General features: G+C 39.4%; 3 protein-coding genes and 1 long non-coding RNA gene across 4 annotated transcripts; all 4 read right to left on the reverse strand.

Moving 5' to 3' along the window:
- Positions 1 to 682: 682 nt before the first annotated feature.
- On the reverse strand, positions 683 to 6,496 carry LOC103696390 (WD repeat-containing protein 76). Its single transcript, XM_017840431.3, has 4 exons — positions 5,729 to 6,496; positions 4,316 to 4,722; positions 3,395 to 3,493; positions 683 to 1,310 (listed from the first exon to the last, which is right to left on the reverse strand). Exons 1-4 carry the CDS (start codon positions 6,404 to 6,406, stop codon positions 1,100 to 1,102), a joined length of 1,395 nt encoding a protein of 464 aa, XP_017695920.3. The 5' UTR covers positions 6,407 to 6,496; the 3' UTR covers positions 683 to 1,099.
- Positions 6,497 to 7,190: 694 nt separating this feature from the next.
- Positions 7,191 to 13,530, reverse strand: LOC103696388 (ATPase 8, plasma membrane-type-like). The gene is made up of 14 exons (XM_008777999.4): positions 12,868 to 13,530; positions 12,643 to 12,762; positions 12,443 to 12,541; positions 12,216 to 12,353; positions 11,813 to 12,127; positions 11,386 to 11,712; positions 10,652 to 10,771; positions 10,295 to 10,417; positions 9,779 to 10,193; positions 9,171 to 9,685; positions 8,906 to 9,079; positions 8,389 to 8,571; positions 8,089 to 8,276; positions 7,191 to 7,666 (listed from the first exon to the last, which is right to left on the reverse strand). The coding sequence occupies exons 1-14, from the start codon at positions 12,913 to 12,915 to the stop codon at positions 7,570 to 7,572; spliced, it is 2,862 nt and encodes a 953-aa protein (XP_008776221.2). The 5' UTR covers positions 12,916 to 13,530; the 3' UTR covers positions 7,191 to 7,569.
- A 1,025-nt stretch (positions 13,531 to 14,555) lies between these two features.
- LOC120106208 lies at positions 14,556 to 16,571 on the reverse strand. Its single transcript, XR_005508411.1, has 2 exons — positions 15,078 to 16,571; positions 14,556 to 14,872 (listed from the first exon to the last, which is right to left on the reverse strand). It is a non-coding gene; the product is annotated as an uncharacterized LOC120106208 (long non-coding RNA).
- A 1,341-nt stretch (positions 16,572 to 17,912) lies between these two features.
- On the reverse strand, positions 17,913 to 18,711 carry LOC103696386 (60S ribosomal protein L39). The gene is made up of 3 exons (XM_008777998.4): positions 18,585 to 18,711; positions 18,378 to 18,481; positions 17,913 to 18,251 (listed from the first exon to the last, which is right to left on the reverse strand). Exons 1-3 carry the CDS (start codon positions 18,585 to 18,587, stop codon positions 18,203 to 18,205), a joined length of 156 nt encoding a protein of 51 aa, XP_008776220.1. The 5' UTR covers positions 18,588 to 18,711; the 3' UTR covers positions 17,913 to 18,202.
- Positions 18,712 to 19,199: the final 488 nt, after the last annotated feature.

Genomic DNA, 19,199 nt, shown 5'->3' on the forward strand with positions numbered 1-19,199 from the left:
CGGAATGGATGTCGTCTAAAGAGAAACCAGCTAATCTCGAGAATTTGAGGCTAAAATTTGCAATCAACTCAAAAATTTGCCATACTATTTGAGCTAATCTGAAAAATATTTGTTGGGCAACCACTTAATCTGAAAAATTTTCAACCACCTCTATTTCTAATTTAATCATGAGGATTATTCTAGATGTTTTTGGAGAAAATAGAGGACATGTTGTATAATTTCAGGAAAACCAAGATCCCCGCCATGATCTGTCCATTACCTTCTTGAAATAATCGTAATCATGCTAGGTAGGCTACACTGGACGACTAATAGAGAGGAATAGGTGTATGATGGCCTTATGACAGAAGATATTGGGATATTAAGAAGAGTTGGAAAAACTTAGGAGACTAACTTCTAGCTTATTTTCTGGTTATTCTTTCTTTTAAATATGATAAACCCATTCATCAATGATGGTTACATCAATGTGAAATTTGTGATTACCAAACATCAAATGTCAAAAGATTAGCTTTTAGTCAAGATTTTAAATGGATCTTTTTTTAAAAAAAATATAATCAGCACCAAACATCCTGAAAGATCAAGGCACGAGCAATAATAGGACGTTACCAAACAAAATGAATTTTCTAATGTAATCCAACAGTCCTTGCCAGATAAAAGCTTAATTTATCATGTCCCAGTCACCTGATTAGAGACAATATGTTTTGAGTTGATTTGAACATAAGAGCTAATTTGAACAGAAGAGGTGTCGTGTCAGCTGAGTACAGTCCCTTTGAAACATAAGAGAGCTAATTTGAACAGAAGAGATGTCAGCTGAGTACGGTCCCAGGACCCAAAAGTTACCCTTGTTAACCAGATTCTGATGCCCTAAACGCAACCAGAACATATTCAATTAACATAAGCTAAGAGAAGAATTTTATCTGTTACAATATGCATAAGCCTTTCAACTCACATTCCAGCAGATTTCTACTGGAACTAACAAAATAGTCATCAGGTCAAACAGCACCACTTTTAACAGTTAAACCCCATCTTCATTTTACGACTTGGAAATGAGAGTACAAACAGTGGACTGGCTCTTTTGCTTGAACAGGCCCCAGATAAGCATTTATGATCCCGTCCAGAGGTATATCTTACCACCAGCAGTGGCACAGGCCAGAGACCCCCGTTTACATGAATGTGCAGCAAACCGGCAGGGTATCGAAGTCATGTGCTCGCTTTCCAGAGGTGTGGTCGTTTTCTCTTTGATTGAGATAACATCGACGGCCCTTCTCATGTTACCTAAAAACAAATAGGAGTCATCCCATCCCCAGATTGCTCTGAAACAGAAGAAAATCCGTCAGCTATTATAGTGATGTACGAATAGCAGTTAAGAGAGTGACACAAAAAGGCCAGCATATCCAAGTGCAGAGTTAAGCAAGTTCTAACTTAATGATGGATCAATCATAAGTCAAATCTATATGACTAAGGCTCCATTTGGGGGAGCTTTTGGAGGGCCAAAAAGTACTTTTTGTCTCTCAAAAAATACTTTTAAATGAATTAGGAATATTTGGTAAAAATTTTGGAAAGCTATTTTAGCTTTTTGCAAGAATCTCTATTTTGGAGCTTTCTGAAAAATCATTTTTTAGCTCGGTCGGAAAGCCATTTTTTTGACCAAAATATCCGTGATAAAATATAATTACACAAAATTTCCCTTTAATAATTGTTTAACCAATTTTATCATCTAGCTAGAAAATTTGTTATATTATAAAAAATTAATTTATGCTAGTAATTATAATATTTTATATCCTTATTATTGTATTATACTATAAATATAATACTATATTATATTATATCATAATACATTGATATGCTATGTTAAATAATTTAATAATATATTAAATTATTATGCTATAGTATACAATATTATGTTACTATATTATTATATTATTATATTACATTACAATAATATTATACTATATCATATATTTATGTATTAATAAATTTATCATACCAAAAGTATTTTCTCAGTTTATTTACCAAATATATGTTAAAGTGGCACAACACTTTAGAAATGTAGTTACCAAACAGCAAACAACCTTTTATAAAAGCTCTACTTCCAAAAGCTCTACTTCTAAGAGCTCTACTACCAACAGCTCTTCTAAATGGGGCCTAACAAACTACGACATAGACGCTGTGAATGAAGATTAAGATGTTCAACCCCTAAGAGGAGGTTCAAACAAATTCTACAAATGCTGTAGCCTTGTTAGCTCAATCATCAACAACCGACCCAAATGTGTGCACGCATGTGCATCGTTGTGCATCTGCGCAGTGCATGCTTGAATGCAACCTGGCTTCAAAAATTTTCACTAAGATCAAGACAGATATATAAAGCATTATTGCAAATAGACTGAGAATTTCCCATACTTGGATGTCTCCTATATCGTCAGTTAAACCCATTTCAATTTAGAGATATTGTTGCGCTCTGTGAAGAATTTCATTCTTTTAGAATTTTAAATTAATATGGAATAAAATGAACACTCGTTCTGCTTAGTACATTAACATTTGCCATCCTAAATATCAAGCATAAAGTTGTTTTGCCCAGAGACTTTATTCTATATACAAGGATCCTCTAGTGGACACTAAAGTGGCGGGTACAAACAGAAAGAACACTTATTCAAGACAGTCGAGGCATCTTACAAGATCCTGCCACACAAGCCTTAGACATGATAAACGCAACTGCCACTTATAGTAAGTTAAACATATGTATGTGTCTGCATAAGCATGCGCTTGTGCGCACATGTATGCATACAACTAAACCCAGGAAGAACATAACACCAACTATGTTGGTACCAGAATGGTGAAATGATGAGAGTTACACTAGATTGAAACCCAATCACTAAAAGAAGCACAAACAAAGGGATCTTCCTGATTTGATGACTGAAAAATAAGGATTCCCAAAGCCTGCCCCAAAATCCAAATAGTTGAGGACAAACTCGACAGTTATTGTTGATTACCAAATTTTAGGCAGGTCACTGCTTCTGAAGTTTTCCTTCATTAAATTTATACATTAAAGATCAGTATAAAGGAAATAAACAAAAGTAATATGCCATATAATCACAGAACTATTAACCCACTAGGTTTGACCCAAAAGTGCCTAAATAAAATGAACCTATTCTCCCTAAACCAATAGAACCATAGTATCCTGAAGTCATTTGTTTGATTTGCAGACTGGAAGTTCAAGATAGATTTGAGAACCATCTCCAGGAGCCATATGATACTAAACGACCATCATAATGGTAAAATCTACCAAGGAACTTGTCTTCAGTAAGCTCTACAGTCACTTATTGGTGTTGGAGCCTATAAGCAATCCCACGAATAAAAATCATATCAATAATTTTAGAGATTATGTAAATAGCCATACCTGAATGATGATAACCATCTACCGGTCTGATTGTTATGTCTAATCAGTGTTAGATCATCGAAGTTGTTGCCACCCAGAATTCCAACACTATCATCAATACTGCATAAAAGCATCAGTGAGCAACCATAACAACAAAGGAAGAACTGGAAGGCAAAAAATGTTAAGCATGATTTCTTGGGACATATTACATTCATTTTTAAGTGAAACTCACTGGTATCATCTAGGAGAAGGCACAATGTACCAATGTACAAAATTAAAATTATAAATTTGTGACATGAACAAGAGATCAAGAAATAACTAATATTTGCAGCTAAATTAAAAGCAGAGCTTAGATCTAGTGTAAAATATGATAGCAATTTCTGATTAATATGTGGGCCATTGATGTTATACACAAAGTAGGATCTTTTTTCTGAGAAAACATAAATAGAAGAATAAGAAAATTAAAGGAATAATAACACTTTTATAATTAAAAGTTTCCAAGATATACGTGCCTAGCAAGTAACAGGAGATGATATCAGAACTGCTAACATAAATAGCAATCATTCAAAAAGAATAACATTACACTCAACAATACTGTGGATCATTTTCTAATTAATGAAAGCCCAAATTATTATGGGACATCTGGTATATAGTCACAAGCATCCATGATTATCTATTGCTATCTTGCAACAAACAAAGGAATAAAGAAATATTGCTATAGATGAGCATGGATAATTGATGCAGAAAAATATATGATAACATATTATCTACTCCTGTCTCAGATAAACATATCTATGATTTAACAATAAAATCTAGAGGTATTTAACTAACCAGGCATATCGATTCTCAGCCACCTGCCGCCAGAAACAATCATATTGAAAAATATACTACAGATTTTAAGCATTCTAACAATTTCCAAAACCAATGCAGGATAAAACTTACCTTGTTGTTGCAAGGAAGCTCCCACTGGGTGAGAAATATGCAGAATGAACAGCTCTGCGATGCTGAACATTCTTCAAGCTTTCTGGTCTATCATTCTTTATACTTCTCAAGTCCCATATGCAGGCCATCCCATCTGTTGAACTTGTAGCTACCAAGTTTGAATTTTCTGGATGAAAGTCTATTGTATTAATCCGTTGCTCATGCAAATCCCAAGAACTTGAGACTTTCCCCACCCTCTGATCCCACATCTTCAGCTCCCCTGATCCCTCACCAAGATACAAGTAGTTATTATCATTAGGCTGTGGACATATTGAGTAAATAGGAGCATCACTGGAATAGATCATATTGAAAGTTTCCTTCCCGATGTCCATCAAACGAATGAATCCATCATAGCCGCAGGTAAAAACCTGCATAAGGAAGCCACAAGCATTTAACCATTTCATTTTACAAATGTGATTTACCTACTGCATTGTGTGTATATCTGTGTGCATGTGTGTGTGTGTGTGTGTGTGTGAGAGAGAGAGAGAGAGAGAGAGAGAGAGAGAGAGAGAGTTACACAACATGCAGTTTATGAATAACCAATTTACACCAAAATTCATGAAGACATTTTGACTCAGCTTGCTATATAAAATTAAGGCATTCACTTCAAATCCCTTTTTTTGGCATTGTATGTGTTTCATTTCCTGTTGAAAAGTAATAACTAGTATAAGCCAGCCTCTTTGGCTTATTCCAATCAACAAAATTTCATAAATATATAAAATGGGTACATCTTGAAGCTCTTTCCTCCTCCTCTCCACACCCCCCCCCCCCTCTCCCCCACCAGCAGTTTTTTTTTTTTTTTGGTAGAACCAGATTTATTGCATCAATCTAGTGAAAATACAACCGTGTGAATCAGCAAATAAAATATACAAAAAAATTGAAGGAAGGTCCGATGCAGCAGTCCAGAAAGTAGTTCCCATATCCTTTCCCCTTTATACAAACAATAGTATCATTCAAAACAGCATATTAGGCATGTATAAAAATTGTGATAACGTGGTTTCTTTTAGCTATATATTCCCATTCCATGTCACGAGGTTTTCCAGAGGTCCTGAACTCCTAACAATTAAATCTCGCTTTCAGGATGAAATGTCTTAACCTAATGCCAAGCAGAATTCGTGCAGATCCACGCTAGCTAGAGTATTCCTGCAATTGACAGTATCCAACAACTGCGAAACGACCCATCATGGTAATATATTAAGAAAGTTAACCAGCTTGTGCACTGTAGATGACTTTAAAAGGGGGAAATCTCTAAAGATGAGAAATCTGTCTCCACGTGATGAAAATGATCGATCAAAACATAGAAATTTTGCACCTCTTTGAACTGTTAAACACCTATATCTATCGATATCTTGAGGAAGAATTAAGAGGCTGTACCTTTGTTGGGGAGAAGGGATGGATCGAAATCCCCGAAACAGGAGCCGAATGAGGAGCGTAAACATAGACACCATCTCCATCCCCTTCCCCATAATCCACATCCCAAAAGCCAACATGCCCTAGTTTGTTGCCGACGGCAATCACCGTCCGATCTCCGAAGGGGAAGAATTTTACAGTCAATATCCGTTCAGACAGAACCTTACCAACATTCTCCGGCCTCAGGACCAGGGACGACCTCGGATCGAACGGCCCTCCCTCCTTCCCAAGATCCGAACTTGGCCTGCCGGAGGCCCCCAAGATAACGTCTTTAAAGCCGAGATCGGACGAACCGGGCCCCTGGAAGAAGACCTCGCGGGCGAGGAGCGGGCCGCGCCTGGCGGCGGCGACATCGGACGCCGGAGGGGATGGAGCGACGTCGGAGGGTTCGGGGTGGGGGGATTGGTCTGGAGGGAGGCCGCGGGTACGGAGAGAGCGGCGGATGACGATGGGGGGTTGGGGGGAGGGGCGGGATTTCTTGCGGTCGGGGGAGGGTTTAGGGGTTTTGGAGGAGGGGCGCTTGAGGGAGGCCGAGAGGTCGGCGGCCTTCCGCTGGAGCAGGAGGGAGGCCATCATCTCGCTGTTCCGGCGGATGTTCTCCAGCCTCCGGCGCTCGTAATCGTTTTGGGCTCCAGACGCCATGGATGAAGAGGACCGAGAGAGAGAGAGAGAGAGAGAGAGAGAGAGAGCGAGAGGTAATGGGGAAGCGAGGTCGGTTGGGCGAGGCTTCGAGAGGACGGCGGGAAGAATATATAATGGCGGGAAATGCAGGAGGTCGCCACGTTGGATGAAACTTTCGAGTCAGTTTGCTGTCCAATTGGCGGCAAACGAGACCAACGTTCAAAATCTAAATATCGACCGTGCTTTCCAAGTTGGAATTTTATTTTAACCCTTCATCAAACGTTTGAGAAGTGGGAATAAAGAGCACAACCGCGCATACAGTGTTACTGACCTAATCTCTTATATTGTGTAGTTGACCCAATAAATAATGGATAGCTGATAACTGGATGAAGCAAACATCCTAAGAGATGCAGTGAATTCAGTGAAGGTGATTAGTCTCATGAAGTTCTAGTGCACTAAACTCAGTAAAGGATTAGTCTCATGAAGTAACAGGGCTAGAAGACACCACTGACAAAATCTTTCAAGACAGTACTAGTTTGTCACATTAGCAAGGAAGAACAATTTTGCTTACTATGCAGCAAATTTGGATCGTCATACGCAGTGCAGACAAAATATGGTCAGGGCAAATTTTAGGTGAACTATATAGCAAGTTTAGACATGGCTAGGATGGTCATGAATAGCCTATTCATCTATGTTTGTTACTGCCACCACTGAGTGGAAAGAATTGAGAGAAGGGGGGGGGGGGGGGGGGGGAACGGAAAAGATACAACTTTCTTTTCAGAATAAAAAAAAAAGAGGGCAAAACTGAGGACAAGAATCTTGAATAAGCTTTCAAATATGTTTTTGCATGAAGATCATATACATACTAGCAAAACCTCTCTTGTACACAGCAAGATATCGGGAAAAAAAATGATATCGATAAAAGGAATACACAGCATTTTTTTATATTAATTTAGCCAATTTCAAGCTTGCATTTTTTTTCCTTCAATCACCTTTGGTATGCAAAGCAAGTCAAGCCCAATCTGATTCCTTTGGTTAATCGTCTTCCAAAATTGCTGCTTACGACATCCATTCTTTATAAATTCCTTCCTCGGAACAAAATTTAAGATGGAAAACAAAGAAAAATTAATCCAAAAACATTATCTCCTCTTTCGATCCTTCTTTTAGTACCTAGTAAATCTTCCTTAAACTGTATAATGCTGTTGGATTGTCTCAATGTCTAGTCCCTTGAGTTTCACTACTGACTCGACATGTCCCTTCAGTGTGTGAAGCTCCCTAAGCCTGCAAGAAAACATTTCTCGTATATTATACACTTAACCTTCATGTCTTCCTCAAACCCATACCACTAAGGAATATAACATCCATGGACATATAATTTGACATTTCGAAGAAAAAAAATTTAGGGGTTGAGAAAGAATTCAGAAAATTATATAGATTTTTGTTTAAAAAAGGGAAAAAAATAAAAAGGAAAGATGTAATCCTGGTATATGAAAAACAGCATGTAGGATAGAGATAATGACAAAGATATATGATGTCATCAGTCTAAGTTGTATCATGAATAAGTGTCATGTCCTTTCTGAATAATTTGAAAAAAATATGAAATATGAATGGTTATGAATAACTTGCAGGCCTTATGAATAACTGATAGTGCTTGAATTATTCTTAGAAGTAATGATAGTGCTTCCTAACTTCATATGAATTACCTGGCAACTTCAGCCCGCCTCTTTGCCTGCTCAGCAATCTCAGATAACTCTCTGTAGTTGTTATTCTTCTCATTAAAGAGACTGCCTGAATTCTCTGGTGGGTGCAGACCATGCAGGGTTCGCTGAGCTAGTGCCCATTGTGCCTCCCGTTCTCCCTTCCCATAATCTGGCTTGTTAGTGAATGCAGTCTGCGATACCAATCCAGTTTCAATCAGCAACAAAAATTAATCGATGTAGCCTCCACATTAATCTTATCCTTTGATAATTGATGCGAGAAAAAGAAGAGAGGAGAAGGACTACCTTGTTCTGGAAAAGGTTGTCCCAAGCCTGACCACTCAAGGAATAGCGAATAATAAACTTGAGGATGTCAAGAGGGACAAAGGTGATGATGCTGTAGAGCCATATGACTCCTGCCCATCCCCATCCAATCCCACGGATTTGTGCGAAGGCCCAGTTTGCATATACCGCAACGACTGTAGCCACCTACGAATGCCATGAGTGTGATCACTGAGGGTTCTATATAACACGCTATTAATGTCAGAATGTTAGATTTGCCCTATCTTGATCCTTTTAACCCTTCTCTTGGAATAGGGGAGCTTGCAAAGAAAACCTAAGATAACATAGAGAGATGTTTAAATAAAGGATTTGGAGAAACTAGCAATAGCAGGGGATGCGTTCTTTAACCGCATGAATGACAGGAATGATTTATAAAGCCTACTTCACTTTACTGGAAGAATGATCATTCATTATTTCTACCCTACAGTTATTACTATTGTTTGCAGAGAATGAATTCATAGGATGACGAGAGGATGCTTACCAACTGGGCAACCGCAAAAGCACCAACAAGCAAGAGACCAGGGCGCTCGACAAAGCACCAGCTCCTTGCCCGGGTGACGAAGATAAGCGCTTGGCTTATTATACTCACTTGAAGGTACAGAGCCGCTGTAAGCTGGCCGATGTTGTCTCTAATCGACCTCACTTTGAAGGCATTCTGAGTAGGGTACAAGTTGCATACATAAGTTTCATATGAAGTTTGCCGTAGTTGATAAATACAAAGGTAAATGCTGGCAATTACTACTCACGGAGAAGAGGTCGGTCTCTTGTGCAATCCAGAAGAAGAGAACCGTCATGAGGGCCATATAGGTGCCAAGAATGATCCCAGTGGCGAAGATCTCACGAAGCTTCCAAGAGTCAGGGACCGGGGAGGGCTTGACACGGTCCTTGGAGATGGTCATGATAGTGCCATCATTTAGGATGGCAATGACAAGAACCATGAAGGGTGAGAAATCGAACTGCCATATGAGGGCAACGAGTAGGAAGCCAAGAACAATACGAATAGTGATGGAGACTGCATAAATGGTGTAGTTCTTCATGCGCTGGAAGATGGCACGGCTGGTCAGTACTGCACTAACAATCACACTGAGACCAGGCTCTGTCAGCACAATGTCAGATGCACCGCGAGCTGCGTCAGTGGCATCTGCAACTGCAATGCCAATGTCAGCCTTCTTCAGGGCAGGCGCATCATTCACACCATCACCTGTCATGCCGCAGATGTGCTTCCGGTCCTGCAGCCGCTTCACAATCTCATACTTATGTTCTGCAATAATTCAAAGAATGTCAAATTCTGTTAGCCTGTGTTGTTAGGAAGATTCTTCTTATTAACGTAACTGCAATTGCTGCATGTTTCTACCTGGGAAGACACCGGCAAACCCATCAGCCTTCTCGATGAGCTCATCAATGGGGATGCCACCAGTGATGTCATCCTTCTTCTCTACGAGAAGGCTGGAGGAGGGGTACATGTTGGTCCCCATGCCGAGCCTTCTCCCAGTCTCCTTCGCAATCGCCAGTTGGTCACCAGTGATCATCTTCACATTGACCCCAAGGTTAAGTGCTCGGCGGATGGTCTCTGCACTATCATGCCTCGGCGGATCGAAGAGAGGGAGGAGGCCAATGAATTGCCATGGTCGACCAAGGCTCTCCTTGTTTGCCTCAGGCACCTCCTGCTTTGCTACCCCCAGAGACCGGAGGCCGCGGTCAGCGAACTTGTCGATGATGATGTGGACCTTTTTCTTGGCATCCTCTCTCATGTTGCAGAGTTCAATAATCTGAGCAAATGAATAAGGAAATATCAATCATGGGATGGCAACCAGATGTGTGACTATAAAACCGATGAACCTAACAACTAGCGGTCTTAGTGTGTATGTACCTGTTCAGGGGCACCTTTGCTGATCCGGTGCCACTTACCAGCAGAGTCAATGTAGGTGATTGCTGTGCGCTTGTCCACTGGATTGAAGGGAAGGAAATGCACCTCCTGGATCCCAGCTCTAGCCTGTGTACACGCATAAAGCATAGAAGTGCATGAAGGTTGGAAAGATTAACACTAATAAGTGATGCTTAAAATTCTTGGAGAGGTTGCTGCCAGAAACAAAACGATTTGAACCATAATGGCATTCAGGATCTTCTGAGCTTAGATCTTTGCTCTGTACCAACCCCACATTGATGCAGAAAGGTTGGATGATGATAATGTTGATTGATAATTACAATATAGATGCTTGTGGCTTACCTCCTTAGGGTCAGATAGCATTCCAACAACAGAGGCATCAATTGCATCCTGGTTTTCAACCCTGGAGGCCCTTGCAGCATATAGGACCACAATATCCTTGTCAATGTCTTTCACAAAAATCTGCGACACAACAATAATAAAGCAGCAGTGAAGATGACTTAGATCTTAAGCTTTGAGAGAATTCAATCACTATAGGCAGGTGCCTTGATCCTCTATGTAACATATGGATATTTATTAGATGAAAAATTTAAACATGGCATCTTGAGAGAGATGAGCACGACAGAGATGAGAAAGATGAGGTGTTACGTAATTAATGCAACGTAAAATGGAATTTTATGGTAAATAGATATTCGACCTTTGGTATGTGTTCAGAGACAAAACATATGACATATAATAAGTGATGCAGTGTTTGTTTGGTTCAACCATGAGAGGTGAGAAAAAAAGGTAAATGAGAAGCAGCATGTAAGATGCATTAGTTCAGGTTGATTTGGTGGCAACTTGATATAGATAATTTCAGCCTGGCCCTATCTATGGTGAGGGAATACGAAAAAGCAAACTAAAACCTAAAGTAAGATGGAGACTCTGCAAGAAAGAACCTGCACCAACATGAGGCATATCCCTTGATCCACAATCAAGTCCCAAAAAGATTTTTCAAGATGGAAAAGAAAGCATACCAAATAGATTGAATTAGGCTTGTTAGTTATCATCGCAAGTCCAGTCATGCAGTATCGTACCTCAATCATGTTCTTGTCTACAGTGAGCTTGTTGAGGGTGAGAGTCCCAGTCTTGTCACTACACAGCACGTCCATCCCCGCCATCTCCTCAATTGCTGTCATCCTCTTTGTAATGGCCCCTTGCTCGGATAGCCGGTGTGACCCGATTGCCATGGTGACTGACAGCACCGTGGGCATAGCAATTGGTATCCCACCAATGAGGAGCACCAGAAGGTTGTCAATCCCATCCCGATACCTTCGGTGCTGAATCGGGTACATGACAATGATCTCCACCAGCATCCCCACTCCGATCGAACAGATGCAGAAATTACCAATCGCCGTGAGAACCTAAACAAAGCAGCATGAATTCAATCAAACCCGCGTGCAGCTAATAAGGAGATATGAGGATGAGGAGGAGGAAGAAGAGGAGAAGCTTAGGCTTCGAGACCTTCTGAAAGTGGCCCACATTGTTGGTGCTATCGACAAGGTGGGCTGCCTTGCCAAAGAAGGTGTGGACGCCGGTGGCAATGACGACAGCCTCAATCTCACCCTGCTTGCAGGTGGAGCCTGAGAAGATCTCATCACCTGGGTTCTTGGTCACAGGGAGGGACTCTCCGGTGAGAGCCGATTGATCAATCTTGAGAGGATCGCCATCCAGGAGGCGTGCATCTGCTGGGATGATGTCGCCAAGCTTGATGCTGATAATGTCTCCCGGCACAAGCATCGCCGCCTCTTCCTCCAACCACCTCCCATCTCTCAACACCTTCAACCGAGCGACGGCCGATCCAATTAAGCAGCATAAACTAGGTAGTGGAAGCACATAAAAGATATATGATGATGCCATTGTTCACCTTGGTCTTTGGGGCAAGGCCAGCCATGAGGGCGGCGGCGGCATTGCCGGCATTGTTCTCCTCGATAAAGCTGATGGTGGAGTTGATGATGAGGAGGACAACAATACCAACGAAGTCTTGCCAGTCGGGCGGTTTACCCTGCGGATTCATGACAAGCATTCGTAACATACCTTCGTAGTTCCTTCAATAAATGAAATCGAACAGCAGATGGAACTTCATATATATACCCCTCCATTGGCAAGAGCGATGGCCATGATGGCAGCACTCTCCATGACCCACGAGAGTGGGTTCCACATGAAGCCCAAGAACTTGAGGAATTTGCTCTCCTGTTACAGCGACCAACGGGAAAAGAGAGCTTATATAAAATCTAGCTATTCCCCCCATTGAATTAAAAAGCATTGGATTGAGTATGATTTGAGTAAAAGACCTTTTTCTCCTCGAGCTTGTTGGGTCCAAAGATCTTGAGACGCTGCTCCCCATCCGCAGTGGTGAGCCCGTCCCTGGAGCATTTCAGCTGCTCGAAGACTTCGTTGACCGGAATCCGCTCCTAAAGGAGAGAAACGAAGAATTCAAAGGTCACTTTATGAGAGATCGACGTGCCTGAGCAATGAGAGATTGGAAGATCGACCAAGAGATAAAATGATCAACTCACAAGATCGACATTCTCATTTTTGATCTCTTCCAATGAGATGCCAGCCATTAAGGGAGAAGGCGGTGGTCGAAAAAGGGAAAACAAAAAAGAAAGCGGAGAAGGGAGAGGAGGAGCCCGTGCTTTTGTTCTCTCTTCTCTTTGCTGGCTCGGATGAGACCTTCACGGAGGAGGAGAATAAGGGGAAGAGAAGGGTGAGGAAGAGGGAGTTGGTTCGTTCTTCTCTTGATTCAGGGGGGAGGTGCGCTCAACCCGGTCCGTTACCTTGGAGCGGCGGAAGCGGGTGACGTCGTGGACTGGAGGCCCAGAATTCCGGGTTGGTGTGGAGGAGACGAGTGCCGATTCCTACGGGTATAGTCAAATAGCTGAGCTCCTCCTAACCGCCAAATAAAAACGGGTTTCCCTTCCTATGATGCTAAGGAGCTGGTTCGGCACTTCGGCTGCCGTGTTTAGTTTCTGGTCCCCCATGGAAAATCTCTCTTGGTTTTGACTTCCCGCATCTGCATTTCATGGTTATTAGTTACTAGAGTTTTCTACTCGACCACGTGCCATGCATTTGAGAAATGTTCTTTTCCTGGGTTAAAACGTGAGAAGCTGCACATTCTTTGTTTTATTTCAAGTCATTTCCTCTATATTTCGAAGATGAGAAGCTTTTTGTTTTCTAACCTTGTTGGCCCCGTCAGCTGTAAGCCGCCATTGTACTGAATATATATATATATATATATATATATATATATATATATATATATATATATATATATATATATATATATATATATATTTGCATTGTATTTAAAGTAGTAGGCTCCCATCTTACACATTATATATCTACACATACTCATAAATTTCACATAAAACTCATGGGGAAAACGAGTGAGACAGAGAAAAAAAATACATGCAGCTGCTTCATTATATAGAAGTGTTTTTACATAAAACAAGAGCATAGAATTAAGGCTCTTAATTAGGGATGGCCGCGGTAACCCTATCAGACCCAGATTTTAAAAGTATTTTTTTTTATTGGATGGTTTAATTCTTTGATGAATTGTAAGAGAAAACAATATATTTTTATATTTTTTGATAATTTGTTTCCAACCTTACTATTTTTTCCAATTTTGGTGCTCATATGCATATTGGTTCAGGTCAACGATGATCACTTATTGTAACGAGGCTGATGATTTGGCTGTATTTATTCAGAAGAATTTTTTTTTTCATATGATCACTTAGTTAATAACTGAGTTGCTGAGTCATTACAACCAGATCAGGGAGGTCAGGTTGGATTAATTTAGGGTTATTCTAGTGTTATCTCAAGTTCTAAACAGGATAAACATAAATTTATCTTACGTTGAAACTCCAGTTCCAAAGACCTTCAACATTTTACAGCGTTCTAATTTGCCAACAACGGGATGCCTGTATAATATATGAGATGATCATGGCAACACCAGCAAGACAAATCAAGACATACTTAAGTGATATTTCTGAAGCTCACAGTAAAATAATGCACAAGATATCAGGAAATACTCTTATGATTGAACCTCGGCATATTTGCCGTATTATGTAATAAATACCACATATGAATGTGTTAATTACACAGATAATGTTCCTCAACACGATTCACCATCCATGCAATCTTAACCCATTGGAATTGGAGAAAGCAAAGGAGGGGAACAATGACAAAGAAGAGATAAAATATAAAAGACGGTATAAGTAACTTCTTGATAAAATCCAGATTCCAAAAATCATCAACAGTTCCCCAAAAGACATGAAGCAGAGCATTTTCTCCAAGCATTAATTCATCTAATAAAATCCACAGGCCCTACATTGATGGATAGATTAGCCCCCACATTATAAACCACCTAATAGTTGATTATAAAGGACCCTGTACCCCAACACAAACAGAAGAAATACTCCACTAAAATGAAATTTTACTCTGATATGCCCTTTTCAGAGGCAGGGCCAAAGTCCGACGAAAGCAGAGAACATGGTATCATCTACCACAAATTAACTGAGCCTGCAAAACAATAAGAAGCACCTACAAACACATTAACACAGGAACAATTTCTAGTTCTAAATCCGCATCTTCTGAAAACATACCGATTCTTTTGTAATGTAACCTGAATGTGGGTTCAGAAGTCCAACAAATAACCCACATGATAAAGTTAATAGGTGTTATTGCCATACACAATAGCTAAATTGGTTTATGAAATTGGAATTACCAAGCAAAAGAAGATCAATGGGGGGTAACATCCCGTGAACCTTGAGTAATGAGTACCTTCACAAATCAAGGTTTTCTCAAAAGATCAGCTCATACGTACATGTCATACAGTTTCCACTGTAAAGACAATAAAAAAAAAGTCTTAATGGTACTGCAATTGCAAAGTGAATACAAAACGAATTATTTGACCAACAACCATGCACCATCCCCTCTCTCCTCATCCAAAAACATTCATGGAAGACATACAGCTTGGAAACATATATCAACTTCCTACCCAAGAAAACAGAACTCTTCATATAATCCTTTGTTAAAATCAGATCAGCAGTCTTTAATTTTTAGGCGAATTTTGATTCATGATTCTCAGGGTTTTTTCCTCAAAAATTCATTTCTTTTTTTATATCATTAATGACACTCTAAGGGATGACCATGACTAGATACACGATATTGGTAAAAATCGATGTCTTACGCCAGGCAGCTTTTGGAATAACTGAATAAGTTCATTGATCACATAGTTTTTTCTCTAATTGGCGTTAGTACATTTCACTGAAACAAAAAAAAAAACAACTGTAGAAAAGATGATTGATCCAATATACATTTTGGACAGGGTGAAACCAAATCATACTTGAACTATTCCCCGTCAGGATGTAAGAATAAAACTTCCTAATAGACAATAAAACCTCAACTCAGCTTGTGAACATTACGAGTCAAAATAGGCCCCATAAAAGTATGGTTGCCACACAATGTTTCAAACCTAACTGCTTAATTTTTGGACTCTAGATAACAGATATGGCCACTTTCAACAATTCATTTTTATGTTAGAACAGTCTAGCGAACAAGATCTTATCCATAAATCATATCTGAGGATTCCCTTTTCAAGTGCTTCCAATTTTATATCAGCAACTATTCAGATTTGTCCTTGACTGTAAGTCACATCTGATCAATCAAAAACAAATAACAGTAAATACACTCATGTAAAATCATAAATGTCCATTGTTAACTCCTATCTGGAATTCTGAAGAAAAATAAGGGTGAAAAGACAACCCACTGGGGTTGTTTGATCGTCTGCGGCTTCTTGGAAGAGATGAAACCTATTTTTCTGTAAGACAGATTCTACGAAAAACAGACTTTTCATGCAACTCATTCTTCCAGTTTTATGACTTGCCTGAATATATGAAATTAGTTATATTGAAAACATAGCCAAGCAAGTGTTTCGTAATTTTAAGCTTTGCATAAATCTAGCTAGTAAAACCTGACAATTAAATGCCCCCTTGGTGCAGGATAACCTGGCTGATATTTAAGCTGATTTCTCTTTCTTTGTTCTGAATCAAAATAAAAAGGTCCACTGTCCTGTCAAAATGAGAACTACTGCTTGCTTAAATATGCTTGCAGTTTGATGAATATGACCTCTTACTATGTTGGTGTTCCAACACCTATAGTAAGAGATGTTCACCCTTAACTTCTTCACCAGCCCCACCCCCACCCCCACCCCCTCAAAAAAAAAAAGAGAACAAAAAACACATGATGATCTCAGCTACGAGTATCCACATTTCTCATCATTCTTTTGCATGATAAATGGAAGTTATCAAATATGCTTGGATTTCAAAAATTCATTTTTAAGTTAGAATAGTCTATTGAAAGTACATAAATAATGATGAGAATTCAATTTTCAAATGCTTTCCCCCTAATGTCATTTATCAAATCTATGACTTAATTTCCCTAATTGATAAACAATTTCATATCAGCAACTACTCAGATTTTGCCTTGACCATGAATCACATCTGATCAGTCAAAACATATATCACAGGTAGATAATCCATATCCTAAATATCCATTGTTAACTCATTTCTGGAAACATGGAGGAAAAAATGTGTGACACTTAAAGACTGCTGGGTTGTCAGTGCAGTTTCTTAAAACAGACAGCCATTAAACCTGATTTCTGTAAAGCATATCTAATAAAAAAAAGGGAGCAAATTCGTTTTTCCTCAAACTCATTTTTCAGGTTGTTCTATGACTCGCTTAAATTTACAAAATCAGTTATGTAGAAAACATGGCTAAACAAGCATTTCTATAAAATCATTTCATTTTAACTTTTCCATAAATCTATCTAGTAAAACCTGACAACTAAAGAGCCCATTAGTGCAGTATAAACCATTTGAAATTTGAGTAAGCCAATTGAAAATTGAGTGTCTTTTTAGTACTTTACTCTCAACAAAAAATAAAAAGCTCAAATAATCTGGTAAAATTCAAAACTATTGTTACTCACTCAAACATGCTTTTAGTTCGAGTAATACAACATTTTAGTCATATTATGTCATTTTCTTTTGCACATTCTAGAATACTTCAATGAACAGAAGAAGCTCATAGTCAATAATGCGTCACAAAATTGGCAGAATCTTAATATGCACTTAGAATTGGCAGAGATTAGAAAATTACCAATGACAAAGTGAGCATATGAAGATATCTAAAAACAATAAGAGGGCAACTGATCACATTATACTTTGTATTAAACCTAGACACCACTGTATGGATCCTATCCCTCACCACATAATTACAAGTGGACATTCTTTTCACGGTTAATCAAACTAGTGTTATATCTAATTTTGTGCAACACAAAGTAGAACCCAGATCCCTTGACTATACAGCCCAGCAACTGGTGATCCTTTTGCCATTACAAAATAACAGACAAGAAGAAAGCATAGGAAGTATCAAAATAATCCATAAACGAACAGACAAGACAAGACCATAAACAATACAAGCAAAAATATCTACAAACTGATCCAGCACCCATCAATGAGGAGTATCAAAACGCAGAAAAAATAAGAACAAAAAGCGCATATGTTGTGAATCACTGAATCAGATTACCATCCTCTTTCATGAAGAATAACCCAACACCTAAATTAGAAAAAAATTAAACGTTTAACATCCTTTCTCAAGATAATGATGCCTAATCATCAGCATCAGAACATAAAAGCCAAGCTTGGCAGAGCCAAATCCAATCCTAACATCTCAAAATATTCCCGTCTTATCCAAGGTTCATTTCGCAGTTAACATGTCTCTCACTGAACGAAATTAAGCAACATAGAAGCCTTATCTCCAAACAAGAGATGAGCACAACATAGGGTATCCTTAAAATCCTAGCTTCGTGCGGCGCCAGTGCCTGCGCTTGGCGTTGTACCTGAGATAGACGGAAAAAAGAAAAAGAAACAACTTTAAAATAACCGGCGCAACAGGTGAACAAGATTCATCAAGAAAATCATCAAAGAATCAAATTAGAAGAGGAGAGGAGGAGAAAGAGGAGCACCTAATGGTGTTGTCCGTCCTCATGCGGATCCAGTGGGGGATGGGGCGGTTCTGCCTCATCTTCTTCGCCAGCTTCTTCTTGATCCTGAAGGTCTTGTGCGACGGCTACCAAAAAGAAGAATAGAAGATAAGAAGATTACGCGAGGGATCGGAACGAAGGAGGCGAAACGATGGCAAGCAGGAGAGAAGAAGAGGGATAGGAGCATACCATCCTGGCTGCTGGCTTTGAGCTCGACGGCAGCGGCGGAAACCCTAAGCGCACGGAGAAACCCGGCAATGGGGATTTTAGCTATTTATAGGTAGGAAGGAAGAGAAGGGATCGCCGCTTGGAAAACCTGGAGATCACAAGGTCAGCTGGGAATGGGCTGGGTGGGTTAGGTCAAGCCAAAACGGCTTAATGGTCGCAGCCCATCAATTGGGTTGGGTCTCCTTGGGCTTACCTATTAGGCTATGTAAATCTAGAGTAAATTATAAAAACCCTCTCAAAAAATTTACTTGTATTATACTTACATACAATAATTTCTAAAACCTGCACTTATATCAAGTTAAATTAATAGCATTAGTGAAACCATTTATCTTATGTGGAAAGTTAAATTTTTCTTTGAGCGGGGAAAAGGATGCATATATTTCTTGTGTCCTAGGACGGATGTTATATCTCTTAAGATTATTTTGAGTTCTATTTAGGATTAATGGTTTAGCCAACATTTTATTAAGTTACGGTTAAAATGATGGATAAAAATAAACCTCAGGAAAAACATAAGTTTTTCAAACTATTGAGTCTAATTATAATTTACTCCTAATCTTAAAAAAAATTTATAATTTA

The sequence above is a fragment of the Phoenix dactylifera genome, unplaced genomic scaffold (assembly GCF_009389715.1).
Source record: "Phoenix dactylifera cultivar Barhee BC4 unplaced genomic scaffold, palm_55x_up_171113_PBpolish2nd_filt_p 000490F, whole genome shotgun sequence".
Lineage (NCBI taxonomy): Eukaryota > Viridiplantae > Streptophyta > Magnoliopsida > Arecales > Arecaceae > Phoenix > Phoenix dactylifera.